At 41.9% G+C, this 14,983-nt stretch overlaps 1 protein-coding gene across 2 annotated transcripts in view; it reads right to left on the minus strand.

Annotated features, from left to right (window-relative positions):
- The window catches only part of trmt61a (tRNA methyltransferase 61A), a 46,167-nt gene extending 31,216 nt beyond the window's left edge, over window positions 1-14,951 (minus strand). Inside the window, exon 1 of one of the 2 annotated variants that reach the window (XM_052026205.1) lies at window positions 14,865-14,951. In XM_052026205.1, coding sequence (XP_051882165.1) covers window positions 14,865-14,880 — 16 coding nt within the window. In that variant the 5' untranslated portion in view covers window positions 14,881-14,951. Of the gene's footprint in view, window positions 1-14,677; window positions 14,758-14,864 lie in introns of those variants that run through there. The other variant, XM_052026214.1, reaches the window with a different exon arrangement.
- Window positions 14,952-14,983: the final 32 nt, after the last annotated feature.

Raw genomic sequence — 14,983 nt, forward strand, 5'->3', positions numbered from 1 at the left:
TCCTCAAAAAAAAAATTTAATCTATCCTAAATGGTGTGGCTGAATTTTTATATTCCTCTCCATACAATGCTTAAAATGCCACCACCACCAGTCTCTCGCCGATCCTTGTACAGTTTAATGCCTTTCTCTGGTACCTCTGCCTGATCAAATGCATGGCACCCGTTAGAACACATACCCTTCAACATCAGTAGCAAGTGCCATCACTTCACCTGTCTCCAGAGTCCAGGGCATTAAAGAGTAAAAGCAGGTCATGAAATAAAATATCAGAATACTGAGTAACAATTACGGACACTGCAAACAACACTTTTTAAATTTCCCAAGTGCATTTGGGAGCGGAAGAATCAGTACACGTAACCACAATGTTGGAGGGCTGCTATCCCATAACAAAGAAAGAATTATTAAATAGTCTAGTGAACACCTATTTTTGTTTGGAGAAGACAAAGGAAACTTGCTTTGGCAGAGTTTCAGGAAACAAAGGAAAAATCGACAAAAATTAGGGTTTAATTACATGGTTATGTCCTCTGAAAATAGATAAATTCCCTGTTCTTGACAATATACATTAATATCCATCTAGAAAAATGAAGTACCATTGATAAACTTCCACATTTGCCTAATACAGCCACACCTTTGAGTCTAGTAAGGTCAGTGTGAATCTGAAGATAGTGTAACAAATGAAGCAAGACTCAATCTAGCAGGTACACTGAATTATGCAACTCATCATTACTTGACTTCTCAAATAACCTTGACCTACTTAGGTGCTCATTATTAACTTGTTTCTCACTCCTTGCTGTGGTGCTAGTTTTAAAAGATAAATTTCAGCAGGCAAACTATTGTATTATTCGAGGGTAGGGGGAGGCAAAACAAAAATCAGCACAACTGAACCCTCCCCTACCCTGTCTCCACCCACTGACGCACTGAATAGCAATCAAGTAATTATAGACTTCAACTTGTGATTTCAAAGCTAATGAAAAGCTGTAAAACTCCTACCTTGCCCTCTGCTGAGATAAAATAACTCGAGACAGATTAGGAACTAAATGTGACCTTTCTAATCTTTATGACTCAGCTGCTCATTGCACAAACTGGATCAGTAATCACGAAAGTTGAAGTACATTTTAATAGCTGAATCTTTCTTGCCAGCAATGCTCAAGTAGCTCTATTGGACTCTGCTTTAGTCAGACTTGAAAAATTAAATCATCCCAGACAATAGCAATAAAATCATCCTAGGCAATAGCAATGTGGCCAATTAAGCAAAATCTCAAAAAAATGCACTTTGCAGGTGAAAGATGGTGCTTGGTATTATTTTTAAAGACAGGCTCAAAAACATAAATTATTGTGCATACTTCTATCATAACTCAGTACATAATGGCTGTTGTGATGGAACATGAACTTTGCGCTTCATTTTCTGTTGCAGCAGGAAACAAGAGCCAATTTAAGTGCTTTAATCAGCTTGGGAAGCTCTATTCCAGTATCAAGTGCACTGAAACGTTCATTAAGACCATTAGTAGATAGATTGTGATGTAACAGTCAAATAATGGCAGTTACGCTTGTCCCTCGAATGAAAGGTTTTCCCATGCATTACATCTACTCCTTCAACCAATAGAACTTCAAGGACTAACTTCAGAGCCCCTCACTGCAATGCAACATTTAATAGAGCACAAGGAATAGCCAAATACTATGGTCCAGTGAACTTATTACCAAGACAGAACTTTAATTGAAAGTCTTACAAAGAAGCCAGGTTACAGTTAGCAGTTCAATTATTTTTTTTCTTAGATGATGCAAAAGTATTCAAGCATGTTTTCAGACAACATTTCTGTTCCAAATACATGTATGGCCTGGAGAATTTCCCTAACAAGTGTTATACTGCAGTAAACAATGATGCTGGCCAAATTATAAATAGCCTTTTCTCTTGTGCTCCAAATTACTCATCTAAAAATCAATATGTTGCCACCTCAACTAAACCTTTAAGCTATTCATCCAATTAACAAGGCTAGAGAGCAAAGCTGAAGGGTCAAAAGCAATACTCATGTATGAACTCCCTATTGAAGTGGCAGGTTATTTTTGATATACCATGCAAGATATTAAAGGTCATATTAATTACTGTATTTGGTTTACCTATGTTGAATTATAGCTGCTGATACAATTCAGATCCTGTCGCATTATACAATGCCCAACTTTGGTTAAGCTCAGCTTTATCTAATTGAAATCTATTTTCTGAAGGCCTATGCAAGGTTAGAATGATTAAAAAAAACGCACAAGCACTGTTCTAAAGTTACCTAACCATTTATTTCCTGAAATTACCAACTCAGATAGACAGACATAGCCAAAACAGCTTATGTCTAGAAATAAGCTTTCATACTTTGGTCCAAATAATTCAAACTAATTTTGTATGGATTATTATGAAGTTGGTTTTCTTATTTATCAGCACTCAATCTCAAGATTAACCTAATCCAGTTTACAGAGAAAAAGTGTTTTATTCAAATAATCTAGTTACAGTTACCAGGAAACATTATTTAAATAAAAATGAGCCAAGAAAGTAATGGCAAATGGCTAATACAAGTACACGAGTGGAATTTAATATTATGCAGGATAAATATATTGAAATTCACTTAACTAACTGTATGCGATACACTCTGGAAAGAAAAAACATTTCTGCTTCTGAAGGTGCACTATTCAAGCTAGTGTCTCACCAACTTTGACAAGTAATGCACTCTACACTGTGAGTTTGTCCATCTTTAAACCCAAAATCCCAATGATTCTGTCGTTGTGAACAGTTCTGTAAACCCTTTGACCAGGAATTAAATAATCTAGTTTGAATTGTTATTCTACTTATTATATATTGCAATGTTTGTGCTCTGCAGGATTTTGTTTGGAGTAGTTCTGAGGAATTACTTCATTAGGAACATTATTCAATCCAAAGTACCTTCTTCTAATGTGTGTAAATAATGCAAATAATTAAAGGAGGCATTCTTCATGCCGGTTCAATACAATTTTACATGTTATACAGATGGAAAACGAATGCACGAGATATCTTTATTAGTCACATGTACATTGAAACACACAGTGAAATGCACCTTTTGCGTAGAGTGTTCTGGGGGCAGCCCGCAAGTGTCGCCATGCTTCTAGTGCCAACATAGCATGCCCACAACTTCCTAACCCGTAGGGCTTTGGCATGTGGGAGGAAGCCCGAGCACCCAGAGGAAACCCATGCAGACACAGGGAGAATGTACAAATTCCTTACAGACAGTGGCCAGAATTGAACCCAGGTCGCTGGCGCTGTAATAGTGTTACCCTAACTGCTACACTACCGTGCCTGCCAATCAATTTTATTAAGCTACAATTCTGCTGTGCTTTGTTAGAAAACAATGATTACCTTCTCATTCTTTCTAGGGCTCCCATCTTAAATATAACTGTATGGCAACAAATGATGCCTTTTTCAGGTGCACGCACTTTAACAGACCTAGGTTTTCTTTGGATTAATCATGGCACATTGACCTTCAAAAATAACTGCTATACAAGATTCATTGGAAAAAACATTTGTATTTCAAGTTCAACAAAATAGCCCTCACTGCATAATATTTCAATAGATGAGTGCTGATGCCAAACACTAATTAGAGGATAATCTGGTTAGTTAACTGTTCTAGCTTCTAAAGCTGAAGTTTATATGAACCTGAAGCTCTGGGTTATCTACCCTCAATTAATATTTTTCATAGCTAAATTTAAATAACCTAGGTAGCATCGATTCTGACTACACCTCTAATCTAACATTTGGAGCTGCTAGTTATTCTGGAGATAAATGTTTCAACTGACTTCAGAAAATCTTTTTACCATCTACAAGTCACAGATCAGGAATGCGATTCAATACTGTGCCTTGACAGTTGCAGCTCTAATATCGCACTAAATGCTCAACACTATCCAGTATAGAGTAGTCTCAATACCATCAACTATTTTAAGCATCCCTTTTCTCCAGCTCTGGCATACTGTAGCTACAGTGCTTGTTATCTACAGGAAAAACTGCAACAGCTCACTAAAGCTGCCACAGCAACATCTCCTAAATCTGTGACTTCACCACCTACAAAAAAAAGGGACGGGCAAAGGCAGCAGATATATGGGAAAACCATCTCCAAGTCACAAACCACCTTCACTTGGGATATATGTTATTTCAACATCACTAGGTCAAAATCCTGGAACATCCTACACAACAAAATCTAGGAACTTAGTACATTAAATGTAGCAACTGAGGAAGATAGGTCACCACCACCTTCTCAAGAACAACTGGGGATGGGTAATAAAAGCTGTCCTTCCTAGGACAAACTTCAATCACAGTGTTTTTTTTAAAAAGAACCTGCATTCCACTTACATTTGGAATCCTATACCTGAGATCACAGGATGTTTTGTTAAAGGAGTACCGTATTCAAATTTTAAATGACTGGATGCAATACAACTTATTTTGATCAAAAAGGCAGTACTAGAACTAACATTCTACAGCAAATTTCTACAGATGTACGGTGGAGAGCATTCTGACTGGTTGCATCACTACCTGGTATTGAGACTCCAATGTGCAGGGTTGAAAGAGGCTGCAGAGGGTTGTAGACTCAGCCAGCTCCATCATGGGCACAACCCTCCCCACCATTGAGGCTGTCTTCAAGAGGCAGTGCCACAAGGCGGCAGCATCCATCACTGAGGACCCTCACCACCCGGGACATGCCCTCTTCACGTTCCTACCATCAGGGAGGAGGTACAGGAGCTTGAAGACCCACACTCAATGTTTCAGAAACAGCTTTTTCCCCTCTGCCATCAGATTTCTGAACAGTCCATGAACACTACCTCATTATTCCTCTTTTGCACTATTTATTTATTTTTGTAACTTATAGTAATTTTTATTACTTTATGTCTTGCACTGTACTGCTGCCTCAAAACAACAAATTTTACGACATATGTCAGTGATAATAAACCTGATTCTGAATAAAGGACTCAATAATGCAAGTCAATATAATACTCTTAACTTTGTCACTACAACTGAACAGAGAATGACGCCGATTATCATTCATTATCACCCAACTCACATAAAATGTGTAAATGAATAATGAAGTGACAAGCTCTTTTATTGTAGAGCAGTTTGTTACATTGAGACTAGCCTGAGGACTGCAAGTCCTTCTGAAACACCAAGAGAACGAAGACTATTGAACATCTTCCAATGTAGAGCATACTGAGGAAGCAATTCACATAACAGACAAATCATATTAAGTGGAAGAACCAGAGTCAGGGCGAAAACACAGATGAAAAATTTCACAATGGGCTACAGGCTGGATCTTGGCTGAGGAAGTGGGATAGAGGCAAAATCCACAGAAGTAACAAAGAATGCTAAAAGCATGAAGTCAGTACCAAGCTCACTTTTCAAGTTACGTGTTGCTATACAGAAACAGATGCAGGCCTCAAGCTTGTTCCACTGTTCAATGAAATCACTTTACCACCTTACCCCCTGGGCAGATTCTTGCCCTGATCCTAAACAGTCCAATTAATTGAAATAGTTTTTCTGGATCTTATCAGCTCCCCTCAAAAATCTTGAAAATTTCAGTTAATCACTCCTTAATATAAATTCCAGGAAGGACAGCCCTACTTTTTGTAATCTAACCACGGGAGTTCACGGATCATTAAGCACTGCACTCCCATCAAAACAGACAAATCCTTTGAGATGTGATGCTCAAAAGAGTGCAGTTCTCTTGTGAAGGACTGCTTGGATTGTTACATCACCCATACCATGACAAGAGCTAATGACTGCTGGACCAACCACCACTATACCGTCATTTCCATAAACCTGTCCCCAAAACAGCAGTGGCAAAACAAAATGGAGCTGCATTAAAATCAATGTACTAAAAAAAACCCTGCAAAGGAAGCTCTGTCAATGTTTCAGGGTCAATCTGTGATTCCCAACCAACACGAGCCTCTATGCCTGACCTTCCCAAATTAGCACTTGCAAAGAAACTCTCAGTTTCTGTACCAGTAAGCAAATATTGGATAGATACACTAAGAAAGATCAAGACATCAAGGTGTTAATAAATTGTAAATACCATGTGTTCCTAGAGTGGAAACAACTATCATGATCAAGTATGAAAAATCCTCAAGGAATACAACAGATGGTGGGTAAAGTAGCTGCAGGAGATGCAGAAGCTAGCTGACAACTAAGAGATGCAATGGATTCTTCAGCACTGTTGAGAATCTGTGGCTCAAGCAGCCGTGACCCTCCCAAAAAGTGCTCATCAAGGACATACAAGTCCTATTGAAGGAGCACTTCAAAGAAGTAAAAGGTCTTTGTTCCTGACTTGTCCTTACTCTGTTCTACACTATGTAATCATGTCACATCCCCAGCCCAGCAAGAGGCTCTAAAGGTCGTCCAAAAGTAGAAAACGACAAGGCCTCTGGAGCAAATCAAAGCACTGCTGAAATACTAAAATGCAGTGAGAAGTACTTCTGTTGCAAATTCATGACTCATGCCTCTCATCTGGGATGAGGAGATTACTCCGGGAGATCTTGGATGCTATAGTCATGACCATTTTCCAGAGAGGAAACATCTGGGTGTAGTAATTACGCAAATAGTTGTCTTTGCATTGTTTGCCACAGGGCCCTCCTCAACTGTTTCCTCCCATGAATTGAAGAGTTCCAGCGCAGCTGCAATGCAGATTCCACCCAGCAAAAGGCACAATGGACATGATATTCATTACAAAACAAATCCAAGAAAAACACAGAAAGCAGCATCAAACATGACTGAGCAACAGTTATTAACTGTTTATTAATTAACAACATTAACTGCCAGTTAATGTTGTAGCTCTATAAAACTCTGGTTAGCCCACACTTGGAGTATTGTGTTTAGTTCTGGTCATGTCATTATAGGAGGATGTGGAAGCTTTCGAGAGGGTGCAGAGGAGATTTACCAGGATGTTGCCTGGATTGGAGAGCATGTCTTCTGAGGATAGGTTGAGTGAGCTAGGGCTTTTCTCTTTGGAGAGAAGGAAAATGAGAAGTGATGTGAAAGAGGTGTACAAGATGATAAGAGGCATTGATCAAGTAGATAGTCAGAGAATTTTCCCAGCATGAAAATGCCCACAGGGGGCATAATTTTAAGGTGATTGGAGGAAGGTATAAGGGGAATGTCAGAGGCAGAGAAACAAAGGACTACAGATGCTGGAATCTAGATGACACTGGAGGAACTCAGCAGGCCAGGCAGCATCAGTGGAGAAAAGCAGGCAGTCAACGTTTTGGGTTAGGACCCTTCTTCAGGACTGAAGATAGGAAAAGGGGAAGCCCAATATATAGGAGGGAAAAGCCTGCTTTTCTCCACGGATGCTGCCCGGCCTGCTGAGTTGTCAGAAGCAGGTTGTTAGCACAGAGAGTGGTGGGTGCATGGAACACACTGCCGGCAGAGGTGGTGGGGGTAGATACATTAGGGACATTAAAGAGACTCAGACAGGCACATGAATGATAGAGAAATGGAGGGCAATGTGGGAGGGAAGGGTTAGATAGATCTTAGAGCAGGTAAAATGTCGGCACAACATCGTGGCCCGAAGGGCCTGTACTGTGCTGTAATGTTCTATGTTCTATAACAGTGATCCAAAACTTTGTGCATGCTTCAGAGATGTGGACAAATGATCACAAAGCACTGAAATACCACCAACATTCTCACCACAAGATCTTCCAAATCCATTGACAGGATAGGAAAACCAACATCAAGGCTCTAATCTGACTCGATGAATTCCAGTAGGCAAGCCACAGCATGCCTATGCCGGATTCCAGAAACAATTATTTTACCCCAAGGTCCCATCACACTAAGCAATTTCCCAAAAGACAAGAAACACTTAAAGGACATTGCCAAAGCCTCCTTAATATTCTCATCATCTTATTGCAATCCTTGGCCCATGACCACTTAAACCAACCAAGAAACATCCTTAACGGCACCGGGTATTTCAAGTCTCTCTGACAGTAGCACGTGGAGGGCAAATGCAAACTGTGGATCAATCCAAACAATCTGTGAGAGTCTGTGGACCTTGGTTAGAATTCATTAATCACCTTCAGAATTGGAGTGGAAAAAAAATCATCCTTGATCCCACAGGGCTGGCTAAAAAGCAGGTTGGAAGTCACGCATAGGCCAGACTGAGTAAAGGCAGCAAATTTTCTTTGCTGAATGACATATGTGAACCAGATAGATTTTCCTACATTCCAGCAGCTTCAATTACCATTACTGGTAAAGTATTTTCCTTTTAAAATTTCAAATTAAAGACTTAGATTTACCACATTCAAACTCTAGCCCAGTAATTTAACCGCTATGAAAAAAATCACCTCCTCCCTATTCTAAATGGGTAACCCTTTATTTTTTAAATGGTGATGCCTAGCTCTCAGTTCTTCCACCAGGAAATGTCATCATCATATGTGTGAATCCCTTCAGGATTTTACATATTCAAACAAGTTTTTAATCAATGCACCATAAAAAGCATCCTATCTGGATGCATCACAGCGGTACGGCAACTGCTCTGCCCAGGACCGCAAGAAACTGCAGAGAGTTGTGGACACCAACCAGCGCATCACGGAAACCAGCCTCCCCTCCTTAGACTCTGTTTATACCTCTTGCTGCCTTGGTGAAGGCAGATGCTGGAATCTAGATGAGAAACACTGTGATGCTGGAGGAACTCAGCAGGCCAGGCAGCATCAGTGGAGAAAAGCAGGCGGTCAACGTTTTGGGTTAGGACCCTTCTTCAGGACTGAAGATAGGAAAAGGGGAAGCCCAATAAATAGGAGGGAAAAGCCTGCTCTCCTCTCCCATCATGCAGAAGATATAGGAGCCTGAGGGCACACACCACCAGGCTCAAGTACAGCTTCTATCCCACGGTGATGAGACTATTGAACGGTTCCCTTATACGATGAGACGGACTCTGACCTCGCAATCTACCTTGTTTGACCTTGCACCTTATTGTCTACTTGCAATGCACTTTCCTGCAGCTGTGACACTTTACTCTGTATTCTGTTATTGTTTTTACCCTGTACTACCTCAGTGCACTGTGTAATGAATTGATCTGTACAAATGGTATGCAAGACAAGTTTTTCCACTGTACCTCAGTAAAAGTGACAATAATAAACCAAAACCAATGTTCCTCTACTCTTATTCACTAACAACTAACCAAAGATTCCAACCTAGTTTAAGTCTGAAGCATTTAACCGTGGCACACTGGCTGTAAATTTAAAATGGCACAATGTCCACAGGAAAGTTGAATCCAACTATGCTCTGCTAATGGACGCTTGAATTTGATGGGTGTTCAGAAGAATGTCTATCCAGGGCTCAGTACAAGGCCTCTTGCTTTTCATGGTACACACTACTGATTTAGACCTAATATTGGAAAAATGATTGAGACCTCTGCAGATAATGCACAAAATTGTATCTGCTTTTAAGACAGCAAGAAAGGGCAGCAATGAAGCAAATGGAATTCAGTCCAGAAGAGTGGAAAATACTGTATTTGGGGATGACAAAAATGCAAGCACAAAGACAAGAAATGGGAGGATACAGAGAAGTATTGAAGGACTCAAAGGCATGGGCACGAGTTCAAATATGGTAAATACAAGTCATTAAATCAATGTGGTCTAGAAAGAAAAATGCATTACTAATAATGATAACTGAAGCTGCTGGAATGTAGGAAAATCCATCTGGTCCACAAGTATCCTTCACCAAAGAAGGCAAATTTCCTTCCTCAAGTCTGTCCTATCCCAGAGTCATAACTCACTTTTTAGGCAATGAGTTGAGGTCGAGAATGATTTTCTTCACTTCAGTCTGTGGGGGGTAAATACCATGGAAGATCTGCAAACTTTGTTGCAACTTGTTTGAATTGTTCTACTGTTTGAATTTGGCTTCCAAGTGCTTAATTTTTTTTTAGGTACATCCAAGAGGGTTTCTTGAAACAGTATGTAAATAGTCCAACCAGGGAAGGGTCCATACTAGACCACGTATTGGCAAATGAGCATGGCCAGGTGGCTAAGGTTTCAGTGGGAGAGCATTTTGGGAACAGTGATCACAACTCCATGAGTTTTAAGATAGCTATGGATAAGGACAAGTCTGGACCTTGGGGGAAAGTACTAAATTGGGGGAAGGCACTAAATTGGGGGAAGGCAAATTACAACATTATTAGGCAAGAGCTGCGGAGAGCAGGTTGGGAGCTGCTATTGTTATTGGGCAAGTCCACATCTGACATGTAGGAGTTGTTTAAATACCAACTGATCAGAATTCAGGACCAGCACGTTTCAGTGAGGAAGAAAGACAAGGTTGGCAAGGTTCAGGACCTTGGATGATGAGAGATTTTGTGAATTTAGTCAAAACCAAAAAGGAAGCATATGTACGATTTAGGAAGCTGAAATCAGACAGGGCCTCTTGAAGAATATAAAGAAAGCTGAAAAGAATTCGAATAGGGTATCAGAAGGACCAAAAGAGGCAATGAAATGTCCTTGGCAGGTAGGATTAAGGAAAATCCCAAGGCATTTTATATATGCACTAAAAACAAGAGGGTAGCTTGGGAGAAGATAGGACTATTCATGGACAAAGGAAGGAATATGCTTGGAGCCAGAGGAAGTGGGTGAGGTTCTAAAGGAGTACTTTGCTTTGGATTTCACCAAGTAGAAGAATATGGAGGATAGTGAGATCAGTGTGGGGTATGCTAATATTCTAAAGTATGTTGGGTCTCTTGAACATTAAGGTGGATAAGTTCTGATGGGATCTATCCCAAGTTACTGAGCGAAGGAAGAGAGGAGATTGCTGGGGCCTTGACAGAGATCCTTGTATCCTCTTTAGCCACAGGCAAGGTCCCAGAGGACTGAAGAACAGCCAATGCTGTTCCTTTGTTTAAGGGCAATAGGGTTAATCCAGCAAGTTACAGGCCAATGAGACTTAGGTCAGTGGTAGGGAAGGAGAGGGTTCTTAGGGATGGGATTTACTGGCATTTGGAAAAGCATGGGCTTATTAGGACGGTCAGCATGGCCTAGTGTGGGGCAGGTCACATCTTACAAACTTAACTGAGTTTTTTTTTTAAAAAGGAGATGAAGAAGATGATTGATGAGGGTAGGACAGTGGAGGTTGTCTACGTGGACTCTAGGAAGACATTAAGACATGGGATCCACAGTTATTTGGTAGATTGGATTCAAAACTGGCTAGCCATAGAAGGTAGTAGTGGAAGGGTGGTTCTCTGACTGGAGGTCTGTAGCCAGTGGTGTTTCACAGGAATCAGTGCCAGTACCTCTGTTGTTTGTGACATATTAGGATGAAAATGCAGAGGGGCTGATTTACAAGTCTGCACACAACACAAAAATTGTGGAGTTGTGGATCGTGAAGAAGGTCGTCAAAGGATATAGCAAGATATAGGTCAGTTGAAGAAATGGGTGGAGAAATGGCAAGAGATGTTGCACTTTGGGAGGTCAAATGCAAGGGGAAAATATACAGTAAATGGCAGGACCCTTGATGTACAGAGGGATCTTGTGGCGCAAGTCCATAGTTCCCTGAAAGCGGCAACACAAGTAGATAGGGTGGTAAAGAAGACGTACAGCATGCTTGCCTTCAGTATAAAATAGTGAAGTCATGTTGCAGCTGTATAAAACTTAGGTTAGGCCACTTTTGGAATATTGTGTGCTGTTCTGGCCATTGCATTACAGGAAGGATGTGAAGGCTTTGGAGAGGGCGCAGAAGAGGTTTACCAGGATGTTGTCTGGATTAAAGAGTATGAGCTATGAGGAGAAGTTAGACCAGCTTGGATTGTTTTGTCTGGAGCATCGGAGGTTGAGGGGAGACCTGATCGAGGTATATAAAATTATGAGAGGCATTGATATGGTAGATAGTTAGAGTCTTCCAGGAAAGAAGTGTCAAATACTAGACAGCATACCCTTAAGGTAAGAGAGGGAAAAGTTTAAAGGAGGTACGTGAGGCAAGCTTTTTTTTGAGAAACAGAGAATGGTAGGTGCCTGGAACTCGCAGCTGGGGGTGATGGAAGGAGATCTGATAGTGATGTTTAAGAGGCATTTATGGCAGGAACATGAACATTTGGGGTTAGGCACTCACTGCCCAAAAGGTGGTGAAGAAAACAGAGAAAAAAAATCAACATATTTGAAAAGTCATTGGTAAAGCTCTTGATGCAGTGCAAGATACAAGGCCACGGACCAAGACCAAGTAAGATTAGGCTGAAGGGTTTTTTGACCAGTGTAGACATGATGCCCCCAATGCTTTTCTATGACTGAAAGCACAAGTTACAGGATTTGAGCCTATTAAGTATAATAATCAGCAATGTGATTCATTTAAAAATGTTAGCACGATCATGGGATCAAAAGGTCTCTCGGTATCCAGTTCTGATTCACATACAAAATAATTGTAGTTGGCCATTTCTAACAGCTGAATCTCCAGAACAGCAAGAGCTTGGTAGAACACTCATTTCTGAATCAGAAGGTCGTGGGTTCAACTCCCACTCCAAATACTTAAGGACAATAATCTATAATGACACCCCCATACAGACAAAGTCAGGGACGCCATCTTTCAAATGATATGTTAAACTGACGCCTTGTCTGCTCTCCAAGTAGGCACAAAAGATCCCATCACACTGCTTTGAAGAATGGCTATCCCCAAGTAGTAGTGAAAGACTGTTCATCAGAGTGGAGAGAAGTGTACAGTGGAGTACCCTAGAAGTCAGTTCTAGAATTAGCACATTCTTTAATGTAAATGATTTGCATGTGGGTGCGCAGACACAATTTCCACATTTTTCGATGACTCAAAACTTGGAGGTGTACAAATAGGGGGAGGATGGTAACACCATGGTCAATATACATTATAAAAAACACTCACTGCTCTTACAGTGTTATAATAAAAGCAGTACATTATTCTGCTATGAAAATAAAACAATGTGCTGCTAAGACTCAGGTCAGACTGCCCCTGTGAAGAGAGAAACATTGGTATTTCAGGTCAAAGAGCTTGTGTTTGGTCATGCTCTATCTCACTTCGGATTCCTTGGCATGGGACTGAAAACAATTCTATTCTCCAACCTCTTCTTTGAATATAATTTTATAATGATATCAGGTGGGAGAATAAACTTAAATGAAAAATTTATCAATGATCTCTTAATCAGCTCATTGAAAGGCAGATAGAGAACTCTTTACATTTTATAAAACACTGTGTCTTGAATTGCAGATGTATTTTGTTTACAAAGAAATGCACTTTATACAAAAGAACAGACACCAGCAGCACGAGGTGCAGGCCAATGACATACCGGTACCTTCAATGGATTTGACCTGGTTTTCCCAGACTCAGCACGCAAGCTCCAATGACCGGACAACCCGCAACCAAACCAATAACTACGCAACACACTATGATGAACTCAGCAGGCCAGGCAGCATCCGTGGAGAAAAGCAGGCGGTCAACGCTTCGGGTCAGGACCCTTCTTCAGGACTGAAGGAGGCGGGGTGGGCACAAGGTGGTGATAGGTAGATGCTGAGATAGTAATAGGCAGGTGCGGGGGAGGAGAGGAGAGCAGATCCATCGGGGGATGAGTCAAAGGTGAGGAGGAAAAATAGGGTAGAAAAAAGAGATAGGTGATGAAAGAGAAGAAAAGAGAAGGCATGGTTGGTGGGGGAGGTTGGTTGGAGGAGGATTACTTAAAGTGAGAGAATTCAATGTTCATGCCATTAGGTTCGTGCCACGATTAGTAATTTTACTAACCGTACTTCCCCCCTACTGTGGGGGAGAGAGTTCTCACCCACATCTCTGCCATTTCCCACACAGACCCAACAGGGATAGGGTCCCCCTTGTCCTCACATTTCATCCTACCAGCCTACGTATCCAACACATTCTCCGCCACTTCCGCCATCTCCAATGGGACCCCACTACCAAGCATCTTTCCCTCCCACCCCCTTCTGCCTTTCGCAGGGACCGCTCTCTCTGCAACTCCCTAGTTCACTCCTCCCTCCCCACCCATGCCGATCCCACCCCGGGAACTTTCCACTGTCCCCACCATAAGTGCAACACCTGCTCCTACACCACCTCCATCCAGGCACCCAAACAGTCCTTTCAGGTGAGACAGATGTACCTGCACCTCCCTTAATATCATCGACTGCATTCAGTGCTCCAAGTGTGGCCTCCTCTACATTGGTGAGACCAAACGCAGACTAGGTGACCGTTTTGCGGAACATCTGCCCTCTGTCCGTAACCACGATCTGCATCTCCCCGTTGCCAGTCACTTCAACTCCCCCTCCCACACTATTACAAACACGTCAGTCCTCGGCCTCCTCCACTGCCAGGAGAATTCCAAGCGCCAACTGGAGGAACAGCACCTCATTTTCCATCTTGGAACCTTGCAGCCTAATGACATGAACACTGAATTCTCCCACTTTAAGTAATTCCACCCCCCCATGCCTCTTCTTTTCTTCCCCTTCCTAGCCTCTCTCTTTTTCTACCCCCCTTTTTTTCCTCCTTACCTTTGACCCATTCCCTGGCACATCTGCTCTCCCTTCCTCCCCCACACCTGCCTATCACTACCTGCATCTACCTGTCACCACCTTGTGCCCACCCCAGCTCCCCTCTTTTGGTCCACCTATCACTGCTGTTTCTCCCCCCCCCCTCCTATATATTGGGCTTCCCCTTTTCCCATCTTCAGTCCTGAGGAAGGGCCCTGACCTGAATGTTGACCGCCTGCTCTTCTCCAATGGATGCTGCCAGGCCTGCTGAGTCCCTCATCTGGATGTTTCCCATCTGGATTCCAGCATCTGCAGCCCTTTGCTTCTCCAGTAACTATGCAACGCTCCACAGCTTCCCAACGCTCTATAAACCCCTGAGGATCTTCCAGCAAGAGCCAAGAACTCACCAACAAACTCGCACATGCACCCCCCCTCGGCCTGGACGCACGAATATGACGCCACGACCTTCCTTCGGTCTTGGGCGCATGACGATGACGTCATACACATCCTCTCCGCCGCGCAACCC

This window comes from Pristis pectinata, chromosome 1 (genome assembly GCF_009764475.1).
Source record: "Pristis pectinata isolate sPriPec2 chromosome 1, sPriPec2.1.pri, whole genome shotgun sequence".
Lineage (NCBI taxonomy): Eukaryota > Metazoa > Chordata > Chondrichthyes > Rhinopristiformes > Pristidae > Pristis > Pristis pectinata.